Source organism: Silurus aristotelis (genome assembly GCF_946808225.1).
Source record: "Silurus aristotelis genome assembly, chromosome: 23".
Taxonomy (NCBI): domain Eukaryota; kingdom Metazoa; phylum Chordata; class Actinopteri; order Siluriformes; family Siluridae; genus Silurus; species Silurus aristotelis.
In genome coordinates this window covers 6,542,205-6,558,657 of record NC_139596.1, presented here as the reverse complement: position 1 = coordinate 6,558,657, position 16,453 = coordinate 6,542,205, and the positions used below count along the sequence as shown (strand labels likewise).

Here is a 16,453-nt window from a genome sequence, read left to right as displayed (position 1 = left end):
TGGTCTAAGATAGCTTCAGACTGTGGAATTATGACTACGTTTTTTATTTTTAATCCAAATGTTAACAACAAATCGAGAGTGTGTCCACCACTATGAGTGGGTCCTATAACATTCTGATTAATTCCAACTGAATCTAGAATGGACACAGCAGCTGCTCTTAAGGAGTCTTCCTGATGATCAAAATAAATGTTGAAATCACCAACAATTAATGCTTTGTCTAGAGAAGTAACTAAATTTGTGATGAAATCTGCAAATTCTATGAGAAAATCAGAGTAGGGCCCTGGGGGTCTATAAATAATAATGAGTGGAATTGTCTGACTGGACCTGCTTTCAGACACTGAATATTTTATGCTGGTGTAAAGAACTTCAAATGTTTTACATTTGTGTTTAGTCTTTTGTGTGACGCTTAGAATATTATTATAAATAGCTGCGACTCCGCCTCCTCTGCCATTTAGACGGGGTTGGTGTATGTAACTATACCCAGGAGGACTCGCTTCATTTAATGCTAAATATTCATTTGGTTTAATCCATGTTTCTGTCAAACACATTATTTTAAACTCCTGGTCGGTAATAATTTCGTTTACATTAAGCGCTTTAGACGTGAGAGATCTAATATTCAGCAATCCTATCTTTAGATCAGAGGTGCTGGCTGTGCGTTCAGTCCTATTTAATTTTATGTTAATCAGGTTACTAAAACAGACTTTCTGAGAATTCCTATATTTTGGTTTCGCTCGGGGGACAGACACAGTCTCAATTTGGTGGATCCTGAGTAACGACTCTGTGCAGCTAGCAGACGGTCGGTTTAGCCTGTCTGTCTGCTTCCTGGCCTTGGCTCTAGACAGTCACTTGTTAACTAGTGCTGTTCTGAGACTATGACCTATACTACAAGAAATGAGAGCAGCACCTTCCCGAGTGGGATGGACACCGTCCCGCCCTAACAGGCCAGCCTTGCCCTCAAAAATGCTCCAATTATTAATGAAGCCCACATTATTTTTGGAGCACCACTCGGACATCCGGCAGTTTAGCGACCATAACCTGCTGTAGGCTACATCGCCACGTCGTATTGGGATGGGGCCAGAGCATATTACAGCATCGGACATTGCCTTCGCTAATTTACACACCTCTATAATATTACTCTTAGTAACCTCTGACTGTCGAAGGCGTATATCATTAGCTCCTGTGTGAAAAACTATCTTAGAGAACCTATGCTTTCCTAAGAATCTAAGCTGACCTGCTATGTCCGGCACCCTGGCTCCCGGTATACACATGACCTGTGCTGCTGGTGCCCCTAAAGGTCTAGCTAATTTCACGTGCCTCAGAATGGAGTCTCCTAAAACCAGAGCTCTTTCAGGTTTCTCAGCAGGTGCTTCACTGAGGAGAGCAAACCTGTTGGACACGTGAAGCGGAGAGGAATGGTGCTCCCGTGGGCGAGCCTTAGGGTTAGCTTTGGCTTTGCGAATATGCCGCCGAGTCGTCACCCATTCGCCCTGCTGCAAGGGCTCTAATGCCGGAGTCGGGGGAATATTAACTTCACCTAGGGCTTTCCCCTGCAGAACCTGGACTGCTCTCGCACTCACTACTTCTCTTTAGACTCTGGATGCGCTCCTTTAATGCTAAGATCTTCTCCGTCAAAGAGCAAACTAGCTTACACTTCTTACAGATAAAATTATCGCTAACAACGGAGAGAGACTGACTAAACATGTCACACTTCACACACTGAATGAACTGGATGTTCGCCATAGCAGAGAAATTACGTACCCTTAATGTGGTTAATGTACTGTGTGTTCGTAGTTCTGGTGGGAATATCCTCCACGCACTGCTTTCAAATTCTCAAACAGGGATAAAAGCGCTCTTCCGAAAGCAAAAATACACGAGACGGAGCTGCTTGCAGCTTGGTGCGTCCGTGTTCAATGAGGCACTTCCGGATTGAGTTGATAAGAGTTCTATGAGTCTGTTTCCAAACCTACATGCTTTTTTCCATGCTTTTTCCCTTAACCTAGAGACGTTCCCTTTCAGAAACTTGAGCTGCGTTGCAACACTTTGAGAATGAGAGTCCAATACCACTAGACTGACCAGTCCCTGACTAGTGTGTATGGGCACAGCTAGGTTGAAGGACAGAGAAGCCAGCAGACAGAGGTCAAGGTTATAAAACCTGACAAAGGTCAGCAGGGTGGACCAGCCCGCAGGGTTGCAGATGTCTTTGAGGGACACTCCAGGGGACCAAGCCTCAGAGGCTGCCACATGGGGGGTGGGGGGGCATGATACGTGGAAATGGTGGACAGGTAGACCTTAAGGGTTGATGGAGCCAACCCTTTTGCAAACTGAAGGTTCTGAATTAACTCACTGGAACAGCACTGAACTAACCGGGCAGTGAACTTGGTCCAACACAGAGAGTGTCCCTCAGGGGGCGGACCCCTCCTGGTCCACTTCTATGCCGAGCGGAAACCAAGGAGGATGCTCGCTGGAGCTGGCCATGCCCTGAAACACATTCAGTGGCAGGGTTACCGTACCAGGTCCTCAGTGGCTCTGAGAGCCTAGTCCACCATATGGTGAAGGTCTTGCTCATAAAAGGTCTGCCTGATATGCCTGCAGCACCACCATGGTGTGCAGGCATCCAGCGGCCTGACCTGCTAAGGCATATGCCTTACCCACCAGTGCTGACGTGTACGCAGGGGCTTAGTCAGTAATGTCAGTGTCTTTTATCGAGGAAGTAATGCCTGGAGAGAGATAGCTCACAGGGGCCTTCATTTTGACAAACAATTGACAAACAATAGACAAAAAGTACACAAAGCTCTTCATGAACAAACAGAAGCTGATGCCGGCTTCACACCATGTGCGTTTTATAGCTTCCTGGTCATGACGTCACCCCGCCAGTGACGTGCCGGTACCTTCCATTGAACAAATTTCACATGTGATTCAGAGCGTGGACAACGTGGAAGCATTGCCAAAGCGTTAAGTTCTTAAAAGGAAATAAAAATATCCCATAGGAATACCTATAATTAAAGAAAAAGAAAAAAAAAAAGAAAAAGCAAGCATGTGACACAGACCAAAGCAAAAGCACATCATTACATACCGTATAGCCAACAATGCGATTATCAATACTGTGTTGCTTGGGAATGGCAATCTGTTAGAATCTACAGATTTAGAAGACAATATTACTTTAGCTATTACTTTCATTTATAGTTGTGTCTTACCGGTCTCAGACCTAGAGGTATGTCTGGGTAGCAAAGGACTCAGTGAAATAATAAAAGACACAGTAAGACAAATGAGTGTCATTTCCTTGGCACATCAGTAAACTTCTAAAATCATAGCAAAAAAAAAAAGTTGTGTCCTATTCTATTGGTCTTCCTAATTAAAAAAATGGTGGGTGTCAATTTTGAACTGATTCAATAAACATAAAAAAAAACTTTACACGTGAAACCCTTCCTGTATGCCTTCTATGCTTAAGCTCCTGTTAATAAACAGCTAGAACAGAATTCTTAGATTCTTTATAATGAAGTGCGAGAAGTCTTATGTATTTTCTTGGATAAACAAAAAAACTTTGTGTAAAGATATAAGAATATTTCTGGCTATCCTTGCAGTCTGTTTTTCTAGATTTTGGCACTTCTTAGTGTTTATTTTTGGATGGTTATGCTAAAACATGATAGCTTGAAACATGAAACCGCAAACCGGAAGGCGGTGCTTTGTCTATATGTGACCAGTTGCATGTCTTTAAAATAAAGACAAATAGACATGCATAAATAATTGGTAAATTTTTAATCCGAAGACATGCCCTCTGCTGCGGAGTTCCACTTTGACATTGAGCACACCTGTGCCACACAATTATTTCGGCGTGTTCGTGACTTTATAAAAAGCACAGTTGAGTGGGGCACATTGATTCCTTTCCTATCTGCAGGCTGTGTGGCTAGAAAAGGTATTTTTGCTTATACTTTCCTGTTGCTTTCCCCTGGTGAGTCGTCTGTTATATTTTTCTTATTTTATTAGTTGCTGATCATGGTCTGAATGTGTGTTTGTAGGGATGTGCGCATGAACGCAGGTAGCATATAGTGACAATAGTTTAACCCTGTTTGTGAGGTAAGCAACTTTATTGTGGGTTATTTTTGGGAAGGGGGCAACTTTTTAAAATGTTTTATTTGTTTTTGTTTTTGTTTTCAGGTGCGGCCAAAGAGCGCTAGCTGCTGTTTCGTAAAATGTTTTTTATATGTTTTTACAAACTGTTGCTCTTGAAGGTAAAGCTTGCCAGAATATCTCTAAAAGGATTTGAGATCTCGTCTTGAAGAGTTGCTGTTGGGCTGTTCTAAGCATCCGACTTTCCGGGCCTTTGGGCCCCTGGCATCTGAGCCTTTCCGATCGAGCGAGCTAGCTGACTTGACTAGCTGGGTTCAAGATATTTTAAAGGTCACAAACCAGAACCATCTTTGGGGGAATGGCCAATGCTATGGCCTAAAATTTTGGAGGGAGAAACTTCTTTTGTTTGTGTGTTTGTGGGCATGGTTTCCGGGTTATACTTCATTTGGAGAACTTAAAGTTTTATCCAAAGTTTATTAAGACAATATAGTGCATTTCATGATCAGATAAAATGCACCATTGTTTGCAAAATAAGGAACAGATAATTTTGTGATTATTTTTATATTAAACATGAAAAGCAAGGACAGCATTCAAAAGTACATTACATACCATTAACATACCAGTATTTAAGGTATAACTTTGTTAATACAATGTTATATTCTGGTATATAAAATGCACCCTTGTTAGGAAAGTAAAGAGCAGATAAATGTATATCAACTTTAACAACAAGCCTATAAAGAAGACTTAAAGTTGAGGTACATTAATAAACCTTTAGAGTGTAACTATTGTTGAGGTAGAGATAAACACTCAGTTTATTTACAGGAGAAGATACATACAAGATGTATGTTTGTGTCATGTAATGTGGGACATTTGATTTATTATTTAAATAATAAAAGAATGCTCCCTTGTGGTGTGTGTGTGTGTGTGTGTGTGTAGATGTGTATATGTGTGTGTGTGTGCGTGTCACAAACAGGCGTACTGGGGCCGAGTTTCGAGAGTAAATTGTTTTATGGTTTGAGGGTCCCTGTGAAGTCAACCAGAGATGCCAGGGGGTTATCTGGCTTTTGGGGTGGTGTGTGTGTGAGGGTGTGTGTGTGTGTACTGTGTATGGTTTAGAGACTGGCTTGTGTTGAGTGCTATGGCACTGTGGTATACAAACCCCCAATAAAAGTGTAAGCCGTGGTGCTTATCCTTTGATTGAAATGCAGATGTCAAGGGTTAAAAGGAATGCCTGGGTCATGAAATCTAAATGACCTGTGCAAGATGTTACACCCAAGAGAACCTTGCAGCACAGATGTAAAGTTAAAAGTGTACAGCATTTTGCTTCAAGTTAAGTTAAGTCAAGTCAAGTTTATTTCTATAGCACATTTCACAACAGACAGTCTCAAAGCAGCTTTACCGATTTTTAAGAGTTATGGTGAATGGTGTGCATCCATGGCGACTGTGGCAAGAAAAAACTCCTTTAGATGTTATGAGGAAGAAGCCTTGAGAGGAACCAGACTCAAAAGAGGAAACGATCCTCATTTGGGTGACATTAAGAGTGTGATTTATAAATCTTTAAACAATACAGAACACTAAAGAGAGAAATAACAAGAGCACTGAAATGTAAAATTATGATTAATGTTCTTTCTACAGTCCTTTACAGTCATAAGGTCCTAGTTATAAAACTAGGAGCTACTGAGCAACTCATAAAACAGCTAAGTTTGTATCTCTGAGTGGAGAATGATGTAAATTCCGTGGCAAAAACTCTTTAACTGTAAATGTATCTTTCTTACTTGCCCGAACACTGGGAATGGCACACTTCCCTTTCCAGTTCCTTTTACTATTATAGAAAAAGAACATTTACAGCATACAAAACTACATCTAATTCCTGGTTCTTTTGGTAACATTTAACTTTATGCATTTTTGATACCATGCATTATATTTATCTTTCTTGTTTTCAAGTCAAGTCAAGTCAAGAAACCTTTATTGTCATTTCAACCATATGTTGCTGACACAGTACACTGTGAAAGGAGACAATGTTCCTTCAGAACCCTGGTGTTACATAAACATTATAAAGCTACATAACAGAAAGACACAGAGCTAAAAACTAGTAAGTGTCCTCACCACATAAAGTGCATCGAGTGCAACCTGGTGCAACCTACTATATATCATACTGTGCAGTGTGCAAGACAAAACTGGATACAGGAGTGTACTTGTAAAAAAAAAACACAAATTGTAAACATAGAAGGTTGTGCAAAACAGCAATAGCAGCAGTCAAATCGATGTACAAAAACAGCATGTAAACAGTTGTTTACTAATAAATAATATTATAAGGGTTATACTTAAGTCATGGATGTGTAAAATGAGTACGAGTGTTTTTGAGTTCAGTTTGTAGTTCAGTAAACATAGTTGATTGTCTGTGAGTTTCAGTTCAGTTTCTGTATGTTGGCTTGAAGAAAAAAAACTGTTGCATAGACTGGATGTTATGGCCCTAAGCCTTCGGAACTGCTTCCCTAATAGTGGAAGAGGGAAAAGTATGTGTGAGAGCTGTGTGGGGTTTTCGACAATGATGTTGGTTTTGTGGATGCAGCGTGAGGTGTAAATGTCCGTGATAGAGGGGAGAAAGACTCCAATGATCTCCTCAGCTGTCCTCACTATCCTCTGTAGGGTCTTGCGATCCGAGACGGTGCAGTTCCCAAACCAGGCTGTGATGCAGCTGCTCAGGATGCTTTTGATGGTCCCTCTAAAGAACAAGGTCAGGATGGGGGGAGGAAGATGAGCTTTCCACAGCCTTCTCAGAAAGTAGACACACTGCTGGGCTTTCTTGTCGATAGAGCTGATGTTGAGTGACCAAGTGAAGTTCTCTGCCAGATGAACACCTAGGAATTTGGTGCTCTTGACAATCTCCACTGAGGATCCATCGATAACCAGTGGAGAATGGCCACTCTGTGCCCTCCAGAAGTCAACAACCATCTTTTTAGTTTTGTCAACATTCATAGACAGGTTGTTGACTCTACACCAGGCTGGTAACCATTGCACCTCATCTCTGTAAGCTGAATAGACATTCTTGCTGATAAGACCCACCACGGTTGTATCAACTTGTCAAAGTGGTTTAAGCATTGCATTGCTACACAGACGTGAGTCAGCAGAATCAGCTGAGCACACAGCCCTGAGGGGCCCCAGTGCTCAGTGTGCTGGTGCCGATGATGCTGTTTCCAATCCGGACTGGTCGTTGAGAGGAGGTATTTCTCTGCGCTATGAAGTTCTGCACCTCAAACCGGGCGTAGAAGTCGTTCTGCACATCTGGGAGGGAGGCATCACGGTCACAAGCAGGTGAAGTTGTCTTGTAGTTCGGGATCTCCTGGATGCCGTGCCACGTGCTCCGGGTGTCTCCACTGTCCTGGAAGTGACCGTGGATTCTTTTGGCATGTGCATGCTTTGCCACTCTGATGGCACGGGACAGTTTGCTGTACGTAAGGCCGTCTTGTCAACTGGTCTGAAGGTAAAGTCTCTACATTTTAGCAGCACATGCACCTTAGCGGTCTTCCATGACTTCTGGTTGGAGCTTGTGGTGTTGGTCTTGCAGAGGTTCACGTCATCAATGCACTTGCCGAATTAGCTGGTCACTGATGATGTGTACTCCTCCAAGTCGATGAAATCTCCTTTCGTTGCAGCCTCCCTAAACACGTCCCATTCAGTGAATTCAAAGCAGTCCTGGAGACTAGCCATGGATCCTGCTGACCAGGTTTTTAACTTCTTTTAAACTGTTCTTGAACGCCTGTTGAGTGGTCTGTATGCTGGGATTAACATAACAGAGATGTGGTCTGAGTAGCCGAGCTGGGGGCAGGGCTTCACCTGTTATATGCCCTGGATGTTTGTGTAACCAACATCCAGCTGTTTTCTCCTCTGGTTGCAAAGTCCACATTCTGATAAAATTTAGGGAGCACAGTTCTGAGATTTGCATGATTGAAATCTCCACCGACAATAAATCCTTAGTATTAGCACTAGGTGGAATGTGATCACATGAATTGTTATGCTGAAAAGTCATGAAAAAAAGAAAGAAAAATATTATTCTCGGTCTCTTAGGACTTTCATACAATTATCCTTAACCTATAAATATTATTATATTGTATTATAATATCAGATGATTAAAATGAAAATATATAATAAAAAATATTAACAATAATTTTTTTCCTGTCTTCCTTTCATCTCAATCTGTTCCTCTTTCTCTGACTTTTCTACCCTTTTTGAAAAGTTTATATAGGCCAAGTCAACAACACAGCCATGTAAAATAGTCCAACGTTAGCAGACCTTGCAGAATAGAGTTAATATAATTCATAAATATTGTTATCTACTTTGATTAACTATCTGTTTCTGTAATTCTGCTCAAAGAAAAAATTGGTGGTCAACCACAAAATGTTCAATTTTCAAGTTTGACACATCTAGATATAAATAACAGGTAATGAAAAATGAAAGGAAACCACAGGAAGAAAAACACATCCGCCACTTTATTAGATAGAACTTACGCCCAGTTTTACCACATAGGAAGAACAGCATCTGACCATGCAGCAACTCAACATATCCAACAGCTCGATCACAGCTCCGGTCTCAACTGTAAACCTGATTGCCAGTAGTGTGCTGGCAGTTTGCTTTATACTGGGAGTACCCGGTAATATCACTGTCATGGTATTTCTTGCTAGATGGTGGAAGGGAGGCAGTTTCACCCCAAGAATAATGCTAAGCCTGGCAATATCGGATCTGCTCACTCTGCTTTCTCTGCCTGTTTGGATTTGGTCTCTTCTGCATGGCTGGGTCTTTAGCTTGGTTCTGTGTAAGCTTCTCTCCTATTTGGTGTATTTAAGCCTGTACTGTAGCATTTTGTGTGTGATACTGATGAGTGTCCAGCGATACATGCAAGTTCTGCACCCTCAGAAATGGAAAAAGCTTGGTAGAAGAGGAAAAAAGTTCTTTTTGAGTGGGATTTGGATTTTAAGTGCAGTATTATCGTCCTATGCTCTTGTACAGCGCACTCTAAGCTTGGACAGAGAAGGACACCAGCAATGCAAGCGATGTTATCGCAATAATGTTGAGAGAGTGGCAACTTTAGTCTGGGAGATTATGATATTTGTGGTTTCATTCCCCATACTGGCTTATTTCTACTTTCACCTTTACCGGGGAGTTAAAAACTCAGCTTTCTTTAGCAGTCACATAAGGACAAGGCTGGTGGCCAGAATTGTGGCATGTTTCTTTATTCTTTGGATTCCATTTCACATCAACAACACTGTGCTTATCATTGCTGTGCTGCTAAGGAATGACAGTCTGTTGAGATCTGCAGAAGCTGGAGATAATATCGTTGCAGCTCTGACTTTTATCAACAGTTGTGTGAATCCCTTCCTGTATGCCTTCTCTGCGAGGGCTCTACAGCAGCAAACAGCTGGAACAGAAAATGCTTCAAGATGAAGAGGTTTGATTTTGTATAGATTGTTTCTCAAAGCCAGTGATTTGTTTAAACTTATGCAGAGGGTCATAAACCCATTTCTACTTATTCCTGCAGCTTGCTGTTACTTTTTGATTTTGTTAAATGAAACAAACTTGACAATATCTCATAACAAAGGCTGTTCATCTGATGAATACATTTCAACAGATTTATAAGTTAATTATCTTATTTCTTTTTTAAATGCATGGTGAAGTATATTTTTTGCTGTAGTAGGATCTACACATGTTTAAACAAGAGTTAAAACTTTTTTTTACAGCCTATACATGGTAATGTGAACTTCATTTTAGATAGATGACTATATTTCTATGTAAAAAAGTAAATAGGGTTTTGGAGATTAAAGAACAAAATAGAATAAATAAAATACAAAGAAATATTGTTGTCTTCCCGTGGGCTCACCACCTGCAGGAGGGACCGTAAGGGATGGTGCTGTGGGGATTGGGCAGCAGTCGAAGGCGGGGGCCTGCTTAGACTGCTGCCCCTGCGACCCGAATTACGGATAAGCGGGAGAAAATGGATGGATGGATGGAAATATTGTTGTAATTTATTATTATTATTATTATTATTCATTTGTATTTTTTTTATTGAAATGTATTTCTAATACTATATGCTGGTATGAATGTTACAGAACATCAGTAACACTTTCATGTACAGTGTTCACACTTATGAGTTAGAATATGTCATAAATCACATTTAGATCACCTGAGACCATTGCTTATTTAGTAAAAAAATAAATATACATTTCTTTTGTACTGCTCATTGAGTCTATTGTCAATTACTGCAATCAATTCAATAGAATATTTTTTCTAAAATTAGTCAACAGTACTACTTGTAATAAAAATGCTAAATAAAATATACATTTATTTTAAACGAATGATATTCTTTCTTGTATTTAATATCTAAAATTATGTACCTGTCACATCCAGTTCGTGTTCTCTATGTTGTGTTGTGAAATGATTAGTTGTTACGAAAGGGTTGCTGCAGTACTGAAGAGTTTATTGTCAACAACAGTCAGCATGGGTTTTATGTCCTGTTTAAATCTATTTAAACAGGACATAAAACATATTAAACAATTTAAGACAAATAAAACAAATAGGAAGGATTATTAGTGAAATACATCACATCATTAATATACATACATAAAGATTAACATCAGATTAACATCACCAATTATTGAACAAATTACCTGAATATATCCCATTCATGAATGAAATTAATGAAACATAAAACATCCAATTAAGAGGCAATATGAACTCACAGTCCACACTGCTGTCATAGCTGGAAAATGTCCCACAGCCTGTCATAGGATGAGCACGAGTGAATGCTTTTTAATTTATTCTTTTACATTTTTTCTCTTCCCTTCCTTCAGTTTGTTCATCCTCTTTAACATTCTTCATTCCTTCCTTTGATTTATTTCTACTTAATTAATCAATCCTACCAGTAGATGGTTATTTCTTACAAGATAACAATCAATTAATGTTGTATATGAGAGTGACAAGAAGACTTACATTTTAAAACTTACATTTTAATGTATTTTTTGTCCATGAATATGTATACATTTATTTCCAATAGTCTATTCTCTTCATTTTAAAGCTGAGCTGCCTCTAGGAATGTGTGTTTACGTTAGGGTATGTGTATAATTCTATTTCAGCTATCACATCATGTGTTGCCGGAATCAAAGAAATGTGCAGGCAGTGCAGGCACCTGAAGCGTAAGATTAATTGCATGCAAGTGGGTATTACTTGTACGTGTGGGTCCATGTGTTTTTTCTCGGTACATCTGTAGTAGCCTTGATAAATAAATTGTGTGCCTTTTACAAGAAATGTCTTGTGGTCTGTATTTACAACTTCCTGTATTTACAACTTCCTGTAATTCCCACACTGTCTATACTGTCTCACATTGTCTGTATTGTCTTGTATAGTTTGTTTTTGTCTTGTCTTGTCTGTTTTTTCATGTATAGGTTTTATTTATGTCTGTACTTTTGAGAGTCACTAACAGCTGGAACCAAATTCCTTGTGTGTGTCAACACACTTATAATAAACCTGATTCTGATTCTGATTCTGATTCTGATTAAACTGCAAATCTTTCTATCATACTCGTAAAATACAGTTTTTAAAATTAATTAGTCATGAATGATTGAGTAACTTGGAAGTTGATTACATGCTGAAATATTAAGTTTTCTAATTTTCTTTTCTGATCTTTACATTTCCTTTACAGATTCTTGTCAAATATGTAGTTAGTTAATTAGTTAAATAATTAGTATTATTAAACTAATTGACCACCTCACCATAATGACCACATCAGCAACTCACTGCAATGCTTTATTCGCTATGATGATATTGAGAGACACATTTTTTTTTGTGTTTTGGTTTCCCACATTGACATATAGTCCAAATACTTTTTTCCATACACAAGACAATTAGGTTTGAATTTAAGAGATGAATATATGACAATGGATCAGAATTTCAGCTTTCATTCGAAATTACCATCTTTGTAACTGTGTTTCTTTCCATTTTTTCTTTTGCCATGTTCTATTGATCATTTTTTATAATGCATAACTCTAAATGTCTACTCTTTGTTTAGCTGTGGATTTATCCGATGATCACTGTAATAGCATTTACAAAAGGATAAACCAACATAAATACCAGAGAGCTGTCTATAGGGGAAAGCTTAAGCTTTTGAAGCTGAAAAGCATTTGGCAAAGCAAAAGGAAACAACAGCAAATTATGACAAACATTTTAGAAAAATGTGGAGAATAAAACACAAAAACAGCAATTATTTCATCATTGACAACCACCACAGTGAAGAAGAGCAGAATTATAGAAGCCATACTACATGATGCAAACCAGTCATAAGCACTGAGAATGGGAAAGCCAGATTGGAAATCTAAATGGAATGCAAAGATATTTTAAAATTCATGAACCAAAAATAATTTTGACCAAAGTGATGGAAAGAAAGGAATTAAAGGATAAAAACAGTGCCAGCCTACCAAAGTACTTAATGAAAGGAAAAAATACAGAAAAATACATTTCACTCCTTCTAAGGAAACTTGGGTACAAAGAGGGTGGAGTCAGGAGAAGCGAGTCTTTGTCCCTTGAGAGAGAAAAAAGCACAGAGCCATGTGTGTATGTCTGGTGGAAAACAAGAGAGAGAAAGAGAAAGAAAGAGAGAGAGAGAGAGAGAGAGAGAGAGAGAGAGAGAGAGAGAGAGAGAGAGAGAGAGAGAGAGAGAGAGGGGAGAAAATAAAAGACTGAAATGTGAAACTAAAATTAGAACCATTTTGCTCACTAAAATTAGGTGACTATGAAAGCTTCCTTGTTTCAAGATTTTTAACATGTCTATTGGCTTATATAATGTGTTAAAGGGGGACTGTACATCGGAAATCACAGACCACCTCTGGATTCTTTAAATAGAATTTACTCCCAGCTACACCACAGAAACAGCAGCAGCTAACCATGGAGCAACTCATTTCATCAAACGGCTCACTTGCAGCTTCTCTATCAACTCAACTCAACTCATCAAACAGCTCGCTTGCAGCTCCTGTGTCAACTGAAAACCTGATTGCTAGTAGTGTGCTGGCCATTTGCTTCATACTGGGAGTCCCTGGAAACATTGCAGTAGTGATATATCTCACTGGATGGCTGAAGGCAGGCAGTTTCACTCCAAAACTGATGCTAAGCCTGGCCATATCAGATCTGCTCACTTTGCTTACTCTGCCAGCTTGGATTTGGGCACTTTTGCATGACTGGGCCTTTGGCTTGGTCCTGTGTAAGTTTCTCTCTTATTTGGTGTACTTAAGCCTGCATTGTACCATTCTGTGTGTGATGCTGATGAGTGTGCAGAGATACATGCAAGTGCTGCATCCTCAGAAATGGAAAAAGCTTGGTAGAAGAGAAAAGAAGATCATTGTGAGTGGGATGTGGATACTAAGTGGATTATTATCGTCTTATGCTCTCGTGCAACGCACGCTAAGCTTAGACAGAGAAGGACGGCTTCATTGTAGTCTATGCTATAGGAATGGCGTTGAGAGAGTGGTTACTTTAATCTGGGAGATTATGCTACTAATCGTTCTGTTTTTGACAGTGACTTACTTCTACATTCATCTTTACAGAGGAGTTAAAAACTCAGTTTTCTTTATCAGCCACTCTTTGACAAGACTGGTCACCCGAATTGTGGCATGTTTTTTTGTCTTATGGGTTCCTTTACAAATCTCCAACATTGTGATTATCACTGCTGTGTTGCTTGGGAATGCAAGACTGTTGGAATCTGCAGAATTAGTAGACAATATTACTTCAGCTCTGACTTGTATTAATAGTTGTGTAAACCCCTTTTTGTATGCTTACTCTGCTCGAGCTCTGCATCAGCAAACAGCTAAAACAGAAAATACTTAGTTTTTTATGATGAGGTTTGAGAAATCCTACGGATTTTCTTTGACAGCCAATGAGAGAAATAAAGAAAAAATACCAGTTAGGTTATTTGAACATAACCTGAATAATGCTGCTAGCAAGATTTTCTTTGGAAAATGATTGGTGTAGGCCTGCACTGTAAATTATATAGTAAGTGTTCTCTTCAACAGAGATTAGAGAAATAATTTAGCACTGAGGTAGATACACAGCCTTTACTGTAACTGGTAACATGATTTAAGATTGATGATTTAATCTTTATTTGTAATAAAGTAAATAGGGTTTTAAAGTGTTGGTGTGTAAAGAGCTTCTAGAACTATATATATAAATATATAAAAAAAAATGTCACACAGAACAATGTCCTCAGAGTGTCTCATTTCCCTTTCCCAGTTCCTTTTAAAATGATAGAAGAAAAATTAATTCATGTTTTAGACATAATGTATAATTTTTTTTATAATAATTTATATATTATGTATATATTTGTTTATACCTTTAAGTGATTTTATATTTTTTCTCAAGGTAATTACTGATGTCCTCAGACTATAATCACGGAAGAGAATAAATAATTAATTCAATTAAGATAATTAACTAAAGGAATGTTGTTGCTTGCTTGGGTAATATCAACAATAAACAATTCCTTTATCAATGTCTTTGCATATTTGATATGTTCTTTTTAGAATTCCCCTTCTTTCCTTCAATCTATCAATCAAATTTTTCATCATTCTCTTTACCTTGACCTTTTTACCCTTTTTGCTCCTTTCTTCTTTTCTTTTACTCTTTCTTCCATGACTATACTATCTTCCTTAATTCTTTATAATCTGAATGATTGCTAAATGATTTCTGTGTTATTTTGCATCTGCTGTATTGTATCTATAGGAGTAGATTTTATCTGTACAGCTGTTAAAATAATCTGATTAAACCTTAGGTCAATTTCAGGGCAGATGTTCACTCTTACAATTTGTATATAAACCATTTACTTTTTAATGTTTAGAAAGAGGTAGCACTTATATGCCATTCAATTTAAACATATGTTGTTTACACAATTCATGCATAAAATGATGTCCAAACCTAAGAATACAGAAGAGTGTTGAATGTTTAGAATGGAGATGTCTCTCTTTGCAAACCTCTCTGCGGATGTAACTGAGATCACAGGAAGAGGGTTTTTTTTTTCAGAATAAACTTTAAGCTAAATATATGGTGCTAAAAGATGTGTGATGTTTTATGTACAGGAAATTTAATGAGTGACGTTATATAGAGTAAATTCATTGACTAATATATACTGGGGGTTTCAGTATACTAATAATAGCCCATGACACGGTATTTTATTGTGAAACAAGTTAAATACACTGTCTGGTTGAAAAAAAAAATAAAAAAACTAGGATTTAACTATAATAACTATAATAAAATTCTGCAGTATTTCAGCTGGCCATTTTTTTTAACAATAACTAATGCAGTTAATAGCTTATTATTTTAGAACTATGTCAAAAGACATATCCTGTAGTCACGCAAAAGATGGTACACTGTTTTAGAAGGGGCAAATGATGAGGCATGCATCAAGCAAAAACAACAACTAAGAAATTAAAAAAAAAATGTGTCTAATGAATTTTTAAAAGCTGGAAAGAAAATGTTGAATCATCAGAAGAATGTGGTCGATAAAAAAATAATTTAATTATTGTGATCTATTCTGCCCTCACAATACAGTGTGACTGCACTTCATTAGAGGAAGAGTAAAGATTTTGGAGTAAAGTTCCTGGGTGCAATTTTTCTTGTTATTACTTTACTATTAAACTGAAAATACAAATAAAATATGTACATTTGTACAAAAAAATTATAATAAGAAAATGTAAATAACCCAGCCATTAGGGTTGCATAAGCAAGTGCACTCTTAGTGTAAGTCCCAAGCCCGGATATATGGGGAGGGTTGCGTTAGGAAGGGCATGCAGCGTAAAAAATCTGCCAGTAAAGGGAAAAAGTTAGCTGATATGATGAAGCGGAGAAAGGTAGACATGTTGTGTGTTCAGGAGACTAAGTGGAAAGGGAGTAAGGCCAGGAATATTGGAGGGGGTTTAAACTGTTCTACCATGGTGTTGATGGAAAGAGAAATGATGTAGGGGTGATTCTGAAGGAAGAGTACAGAAAGAGTGTAGTAGAGGTGAAGAGAGTTTCTTATAGAGTGATGAATGTGAAGCTGGAAGTTGAAGGGATGATGATAAATGTCATCAGTGCTTATGCTCCACAAGTGGGCTGTGAAATACAGGAGAAAGGAAAATTCTGGAGTGAGTTAGATGAAGTGGTAGAAGGTGTAGGAATGAAAGATTAGTGATTGGGGCAGACTTTAATGGGCATGTTGGTGAAGGAAACAGCGGTAATGAGGAAGTAATGTGTAGGTATGGCCTTAAGGAGAGGAATGTGGAAGGGCAGATGGTGGTAGATTTTGCTAAGAGAATGGAAATGGCAGTGGTGAACACTTATTTTAAGAAGAAGGAGGATCATAGGGTGACGTATA

General features: G+C 38.4%; 2 protein-coding genes and 1 long non-coding RNA gene across 3 annotated transcripts; all 3 read left to right on the top strand.

The window, feature by feature from the left end:
- Positions 1 to 3,804: 3,804 nt before the first annotated feature.
- On the top strand, positions 3,805 to 4,175 carry LOC310718162. The gene is made up of 3 exons (XR_014531059.1): positions 3,805 to 3,949; positions 4,017 to 4,074; positions 4,156 to 4,175. It is a non-coding gene; the product is annotated as an uncharacterized lncRNA (long non-coding RNA).
- Positions 4,176 to 8,606: 4,431 nt separating this feature from the next.
- LOC310718155 (C-X-C chemokine receptor type 1-like) lies at positions 8,607 to 9,891 on the top strand. Its single transcript, XM_083526739.1, has one exon. The coding sequence runs from the start codon at positions 8,614 to 8,616 to the stop codon at positions 9,508 to 9,510; it is 897 nt and encodes a 298-aa protein (XP_083382865.1). The 5' UTR covers positions 8,607 to 8,613; the 3' UTR covers positions 9,511 to 9,891.
- A 2,201-nt stretch (positions 9,892 to 12,092) lies between these two features.
- On the top strand, positions 12,093 to 14,971 carry LOC310718672 (leukotriene B4 receptor 1-like). Its single transcript, XM_083527591.1, has 2 exons — positions 12,093 to 12,678; positions 12,723 to 14,971. The coding sequence occupies exon 2, from the start codon at positions 13,000 to 13,002 to the stop codon at positions 13,933 to 13,935; it is 936 nt and encodes a 311-aa protein (XP_083383717.1). The 5' UTR covers positions 12,093 to 12,678; positions 12,723 to 12,999; the 3' UTR covers positions 13,936 to 14,971.
- The last annotated feature ends 1,482 nt before the right edge of the window (positions 14,972 to 16,453 follow it).